The following is an 8,180-nucleotide window of genomic DNA, read 5'->3' on the forward strand; positions in this document are numbered from 1 at the left end:
CTGATGATTAGTGGCTGTTTCTATCATGCACGCTGCAGATTAAGTTTAAAAGGCAAATGGGACGGAAGTTAAGAATTAATGCCCCTTTTTTTCTGTGCTGCTTTAGAGAGCAGATCCTGCGTAAAACCATCTGAAACACTTAGAGCGGAAGTCTATGCTTTTAATTCAACATTAGCAAAGCCAATAAAACACAGTCACGCTGAACGTTGTGTTTGACCAACTGAGATCCATTATTCTGTATTTTGTGTTAAGTAAAGTGCTTTAAAATGACTGTTGAATATAAAACTCTCGCATTGTTGGTATTGTGGTTCCTTTTGTTATACTCATTTTGTATTTTTATAATGACATTACTTTTTGAATATATCACATGCATGCATTGATCAGTGAATATATAAGTGTGTTTTGTTTCAAATAATCAGATCTAAATGAAATAGCATATGAAGTATATGTCCAGACTAAGAGGGCGCTTTATAAACACTAGTTACTATGCTTGATGTATTGCATTTTGTGTGACCAATAAAAGTTTAATGGGAGGGATCATGTGTTTCTCTCACCTGAATTCGGGCTAATCCTTCGCCCAGTGAAGTGGGCGTCTGTTTAGGAAGAGAACGTGTTTATTTCGCTTCAGACGCACAAGTGAAAACATTAATAATATTCTCTCTGCTCATGTGAATCTGAACCATGGAGCGCAGCCTGACATCCAGTCAAATACCGCCACCTGCTGTTGAGTTCTGTATTGCACTTTAATCCTTCAATTACTTCTATTTCCCCCCGCTCGTTATACAGGTATATATATATATATATATATATATAGCGATTAGCGACAGACATTTCCATTCACGATCACAACTTTAATGTTGCTCCTAATTTTATATTTCATGTATAAAACGGCTGCATACCATGTGAAATTTGACCCAGTGCTCTGAATTAAACACGGTTATTTTAGTTTTTCGATTACAGTGGGACGTCAAATGAGTAATAGCCGCCTTGGTTTCAGGGTCAAACCATTCAAAACATGAAATTAAAATGTGGAAATTCTACTGTGTCGCTTTCGAAACACTTTAAACTGAATTTAACTTGGCTGGATTCCATTGTTTTGAAATCAGCAGTTCGTGAATTCCACTATAGAATTGACTCATAACAAAACACCACTAACAACCTCACATTAAATTTAGATTATCTAGTCATTAACTAATTAATAAATGGTGAGTAAATAAACCTTCTTTATCCGCACATTAGTTACAACGCTACAACATCTTTTCCTGCAGTTTATTACATCTTTGTTACATTACAGCAGAGACAAATATTCTCACAACAGAGTAGCGCACATAGAACATAAGGAACATAAACCTACACTGCCAACATGTATAAGAGCTTCAACCACTTCATGAATGTCGTGATCATTTGGTGTAGCCTACAGTTGTGATCAAGTACAAAACACACCGCAATGCTTTGACAGATGTCATTGGAGTTATGCCAGCATTTGCTACCAAAGAAACATTAAAACTCTGTAGTCATATATATGTATATATTTATATTTACGAACACTTCAGGCTACTGAACAGAAGATGGTTTTAAGAAACAACCATATAGGCTTTTTTTCTAATATGTGTACATCAAAACACTTCACAGAATATTATGTACAATTGATTTATACGTTGGAGGTTTTGGGCCACAGAAAAGAAAAATATGTTGTTATAGTAGCGGGCGGAGGAAAAGCTGTTTTGTCACTGTTTTGTGTTTCCATGGCAACGGGAAAATATTGTCAAGTGAAATGACGCGTTTTAATTCTTCGAAATTCTGTGCTAAAATAGAGCAACGTTTTTCAATGAGTAATAGCGTCGGTTTTAAATTCGGTTATTACAAGATAATTATGTCGATATTAAAGATATTGATGGGGTCGTTTGGCTATTGATCAAGATGGATATGATTCAAAAATGGTTGGCAACTGGTTTACTTATTTGCGCTTGATGGCTTAAGGGAAAGTCAGCAACTTTACAAAGAAAGACAGTCTGAATAATTCAGAATATTTCCACTTGTATTTTCATTTCTGTGGCCTCGATCCTTAAAGCAAGCGACTGAAGGTGTAAAAGTTGGAAGCGAGAATCCGCTCGGCTAACTTAACTATGAGGGTAAAAACTGTAGTAGCCAACGTCCTTGGAGCAGAGTTTCTCGCACTCCCTCGGCGGCAGCAGCTCAGTCTTCAGCGGGGACACGGTGTCGGGGACCGGCGTGGCTGACGGGGACACTCTCCGTCTCTTGGCCTCGAAGATGCCGGAGTCGCTCGAGTCGATGGATTTGATGGAGGACGGCGTCTCTATCCAGCTCGACTCTGACGTCATGTCTTTAGCTTTGGCCTCCTCTGGGGACCTCTCCGGCGGGACGGGCTCCCCCTCCTCCGCGGACAGGTAGCTGCTGCTCGTCCTGCCGGTGATGGAGTTGGAAGGCCAGCAGGAAAACACCGAGCTCGATTTGCTGTTGACGCCGCAATACTGCGGCGGCGTGCGGCCTCCCCAGCCGGAGGCGTCGGAGTAGTATCCGAGCGGCCGGTTGGAGCATCCGGCGGCGGGCAGGGGCAGCGCCTTCACTCCGGCCGCCGCGTACGACAGCAAGGTGGCTGCGTTACCGGCGAAATCAGCGGCGTCGTATGCCGAAGCGGCAAAGTCCAGGCGGTTGTTGGCGGGGGTGACGAACCATCGCTGCGGGGGGGAGGCGACCGCGGGATCGTCGCTCTGCTGCGGGGAGAGCAAGCTGTTGCCGAGTGGGACGCTGCGCTCCATGCCAGGAGCGCTCCCCACGCCAGGGTGGAAGCGGGACTTGGCATAAGTGCTGACAAATTGGTCCTGGAGGAAAGAGCTGTGCATGGCGTACCGAGCACCGGGCACGATCTGGGAGCGCGGAGAGTCCCCCGGTGAAGGGGTCAGGCGGTCGATGTCGCAGCCTGTGTACACACTGGGAGGGAAACACCCCGACTCAGTCAAATAGCATGGCTTTAAAAACGCTGACTTAAAACACCTCCATGTACATACTGTATGTACTGCGTATATATATATATATATATATATATATATATATATGGAAAATACAGAAACAGATTAATTCAGTGGAGAAAATGAAAATGCTTTTGAGGCCGTCATCACTAGTGTTATAAATGTGTATAACATGGGATAAAATTGTATCATTGGTGAAGACAATTCAGAGATGTCTAATTGGCTAAAGATATTGAATGATGGATTTACATGAAGCTGCAAGCCATTTTAAATAAAATGACATTCGTGGACATTCATTTCGACCAACTTGTAAATTAGATTAAAATCTCACAAACAGTAGAGTTGGTTCAAAGAGAAAATCTTCCCGCCTCCTCAAATATTGTATAAATACGTCAAATATTTTTTGATACTTAAAGGTAATAATATATAACACCTGCAAATTTATTCACACAAATCGTTTTTTTTTTTTTTTGAATTCCAATCTTGAAAATAATAACATTTTTATCAATTTTTTTCCCAGATTGTAGAGCAAAAACAGTCTACTTGTCAGAGTGAAATCCACACTTTCTCTTGAAAGAGTCCTCAAATCTCTAATAGTAGTCCTCCAACCAGTTCTGAGTCATTTACGAGTCAGTAACCGATGTGCGTTCCATTATTTATCTCAGTAGCTTTTGATATTACGATGTAACAATGTAATGTGTACTGTAAAGCACTTTACTTCATGATAGAGAATATTTTTCTTATGAATAACAGTAAATACTTTGGTGCACTTGGAGTCCAATTTCATTTAGACAGAGATATTTGTATAAACACACATAGTATCAGTAGAATATTATATTTTATATACACAAACATAAAATAATAACACAGACACATTCTTCTTCTTTGGGTATATTTAGGTTGAAATAAACTATAAATTCATATGATTTCACTTACGTGTCGTAGTTGTCCCGAAATCCTTTGGCAAACGGATTGTGATCGATTTTTAGTTGCGTGATCTGTTGAGCAACAAAAAAAGAGTTGAGGATCCCACAAGTGGTCTTTTTCACATCATCAATTAACATGCTTTTCATTTATAGACAATATTTAATGCTTGAGTTCAGCAGTTGTACTGTTCGTACATCAGTGTTCTGATAAGCAGTGACGGCGATGAACTGGGTCTCAGTGAAGGTGAACGTCTGGACTCTCCCCGCCTGGCTGCTGTCCTCTGTCCCGTCCTCGTTCACTTCCACCACATGGAGCCTGGGCTGGTACTTGTGGAGGGACTGCAGGACCACCATCTGGAGGTCCGAGCACATTTTTAGTTCTCCCTACCTTTGCCGAGGGAATGAATCACTTGAATAACAACGGCTTTACCTGCCCCGTGTTGTTCGAGGCGCCTTTATTATTTGTAAGTTTCAACTTCCCAAATGAGATTTCCTGACGCATCCAGTGCGCCCCGGTGTTGGGGGAGTCCGGGTGCATGTACACTCGGTTCCCTGCGAATAAAAAGTGTCAGGGCCGATCCGTTCACGCGGCTTCGGATTTTACAAATAGAGAAAATGAGTCACCTATGACGTTTGTGTCCGCTTTGCCGCACGGCACCCACTTCCCTCCTTGAAACCTCCAGTGATTTGGATCAGCGAGTACAACATCCACAAAAATATTGTAGTGCGCCGTGGGGTCCAGGCCTGAGACGTTGAAGCTTAAAAATGGAAACATCCGCCTGTGGAGAGGATTGGATTAGACGGCCGCCGGTGCGTAATTTGGGCGTTAGAGCTGCGCGCACTCACCGTCCCTGCTTGGTGATGATCATCTCCGTCTGGTGTCTGTGGAACTTGAGCCACAGGGCCCTGTTGCACAGATACACCTGCGCTTTCCCGGAGACCAGTCCCGCTTGCGCCGACGAGAGCTGGTAAAAGGCGCCTCCTTGGTATGTGCCATACTGTTGCGCGTAGGGGTATCCGGCTGCCGGGTACCCTTGAGCAGACGGGTTGCTCAGCAGGCTGTTGTAGGCTCCGTTGGTGATGACCGGGTGGTGGGCCATGTAGCGGCTGGGGCTGCCGATGGAGAAGGCGGGGTGCGCAGCTCCGTGCTGGCTCGGGTATGGAAACATGGCACTTGGAGCTGACTGGCTGGACGGAGAGAAGATGCACCTTTCTCCAGCAGATCCATCGAAATGATGACGGATGTCAGCGTGGAGATCAGGAGAGAGTTTGCCCCTCTGCACGTCCCCTGACGCGTCCTTGGAGTCGGGAAATTTGTCAGCCTCTGACTGATTCGTCATCTCCCTGGAGTTTTTTTTTTTTTTTTTTTTTTTCAGGGGCAAACTTCTTCCCAGCTTGTCACTTGCAGATATGACAGGATGGTCCTACCACGAGCGCTCTGAAGGATCTGCGAAGCCACTGCCCACATTCATAAATTTCTTGCAGAGACCAGTCGCTGCAGGAGACACGCCAATCCTGGCTCAACCTATATAGCACGCGCTTTTGTCTTCCCCCTGATCCGACGCGACAAAAACGCCTCGAAGATCCCGACGCGGCAAATTGTCCAATTGACGCCATCCTGCAATGATGGAGGGTGTTTATTTCTGTGGGCTAATGAAACAAGCCGCGCCATTGGCTGACAGCAGCCTGTAATTGAATTAGCCTAATTACACCAATCTGGAGACGCTTATATCATCCACGCTTTAAAATGAAACCAAAAAAAATGGATTTTCATGTTGATATTTTTAATCATTCCAAAAGTTCAAAAATGAGTCGTGACGTCACAGTATATCACGAACTGTAAGCGATAACCCTCTGAAAAGCCTTTTTCGTTTAAAGACCATTTCATACGTTTTGTTTTATTGTTTTTTTTTTCTTATTTATTTCATAAAAAAAAACAAAACTACCCGTCTGTTGATCTAAAACTCTAATAGGGTTAATGCGAATAAATCCCTTCCGGGTGGATAGATTTACACGACAAGTTGCTTTTGAATATATTTGAGTTTTGTGACAAATTATGATTATGTTTGCCAGGAATATCGACCGCTATCACAAATGTATGTTTAAAAAGAAGACGCATCTTCCCCGGAAAACCGTTGCTGACTCTCATTCTTAACACGACGCCTTTGTATTATTCATGTAGTAACGATGCGATGAGTTTAATATTTGAGGGTGGAACTCAAATGAAACGTTGGTTTTTCTCACTTGTAATGCAATAACAACAGTTCCGGCGTTGCCATAGAAACGTCGGCAAAGCCGTCTAGAAAAGTTCGGCTACGTTTTCTGAAAAGCAAATATCAAATTGCTCAGGATTTATTTATTTATTTATTTATTTATTTTTTGTCATTAGAAGCAAAACTGACGCCTCCCCGCGACGCTCCCCTCCGTCCGTGCGTTATTTATTTACCTATTTATCTGCGTTATTTACCTATTCATGCGCCAGGAGTGCCAAAGTATGTCCAAGATATATTATTAACAGGCCGAAAATGACAGGCAGCCTTAAAATGTTTGTGATATAGCGTGAAATCACGGCGTCCCACTGAAGATGTGTTTATGAGTCCCCGGGCTGGTGAATATTTCATGCCTTAAAGTTATGAGCCGGCGCGCTGGTAGCGGGGCTGAAGTGACAAACGCAGCTGGAGGAGCAAGTGCAGCTCGTCTCTCAGTGACGCAGGACTTAATGGAGGGAACAGGAGCCTTTCTTATGTCTCTGCTGAAGAAATCAACCTTCAACGTGATATTGTAATCTGCTCTCCTTAAAATAAAAAAACACACACACACACACATCGATGAGCGGGAGGTAAAACAATATCTGTACCTCTCTGTTATCACCTTCATGGTAATTTAGTCTAACAAGATTATTATCACGTTAGCACATGCGGCTGCTGGGGAGAAAGCAGATGAACGTCTACACACACACCGCAGTGGTCCAGAGCGTTTTATTCCTTTCATTTGTCCATTAAAATGTAATTGGACTTAAGAGAAACACATGTCAGGCCTGTTTGTTTAATTCAATTAGGGAAACCAAAATAGCATTTGATGTACAGGCAGTAATTGAATATCAGTTTCCTGCATTTTACCATAAATGTGATGCTTAATGTCAAGTAAACACATCCAGCTTTGACACATAGAAGGATCTAATATATTAGTAGACACAGAGACATTTATTAAAAACAAAGTTACCGGTGGGCACGATTTTAACGGTTGCCATTGTGAAAAATAGTGGTTTGAAAAGTCTTACTTTCTCTCACAAGAACACAAGTACCATTCATGTGTTCTTGTGATCTAGTTTGTTTTTGCTAAATCCAAAAATACAAGGTCAATATAGTGCAGTGGAATCATTCAATATACAGTTATCTACATTGGGAAAAATAAAATCTCAGAAACAACCTTTTTATTTTCAGATACCTCCCGGACTCTCCTCCATTCACCCCTCGGTCAGCGGTTTTAAGACCCTGTTTTAGAGCAACACTCCCTAAAACTCTAAAAACTAAAACACTGTCACTCCACTTAACTTTAAACTGCTGAAAGAAATATGTCACAGTTATATTGCTGTTGGTTATTGGTTTTGTGTTGTTATTATTATTGTTGTTGTTGTTGTGTTAGTACGTGGCAAACAAAACTTGTAGTAATGCCATGACATATTGATAATGTATTGACCAGTTTTGGTCTCATAGAACATTCAAGAAGCTCTTTTGCTCAACCTGACAATAAAAGTAACCATGAGGAAAAATACTTCCGTCTTTAAGGGAGGAATTATTTTATAAACATCTTCTCCAGTGCAGTCGTTGTAGTGTGGTGAGTGGACCATTCCTGTACTTAATCTTGTCAGTGATAAATAAGACTTCCCACACAAAGACACAGCAAATTTCACTGAGGAGAATCTTCCTGGACCAGACTTTATGAGATGAATATTTCAACCATTTGGATTGATGCAAATGAAATAATGGTTCATGTCACATAGATAGGAAAAAAATACAAAAATAATGAAATATCCAGAAATGTGATTATATCTCTACAATGTTTATATATATCATTTTATGATTTATGAAATTGTGATTGTATTCTACTCTGAAGTTCAGAACATAAACTATCTTTACTAAACTAGTGGTTTTGAGCAACACAACACTAGCACAGAAATTGTCTTCACAGGACCGTCAGGAACAATATTTCGGAATCTCTGTCACATACTGTCGGTTGCATTAGAATGACAACAGCTTGGGAA

The 8,180-nt window shown here is 41.8% G+C and overlaps 1 protein-coding gene across 1 annotated transcript; it reads right to left on the bottom strand.

Moving 5' to 3' along the window:
• Nucleotides 1–1,476: 1,476 nt before the first annotated feature.
• On the bottom strand, nt 1,477–7,166 carry tbr1b (T-box brain transcription factor 1b). The gene is given in 7 exon segments (XM_053877792.1): nt 1,477–2,952; nt 3,927–3,988; nt 4,112–4,270; nt 4,347–4,468; nt 4,541–4,695; nt 4,763–5,411; nt 7,139–7,166. Coding segments are annotated over 7 exon segments (2,007 nt in total). The 3' UTR covers nt 1,477–2,120.
• Between the last annotated feature and the right edge of the window lie 1,014 nt (nt 7,167–8,180).

This window comes from Synchiropus splendidus, chromosome 10 (genome assembly GCF_027744825.2).
Source record: "Synchiropus splendidus isolate RoL2022-P1 chromosome 10, RoL_Sspl_1.0, whole genome shotgun sequence".
NCBI classification, from domain to species: domain Eukaryota; kingdom Metazoa; phylum Chordata; class Actinopteri; order Syngnathiformes; family Callionymidae; genus Synchiropus; species Synchiropus splendidus.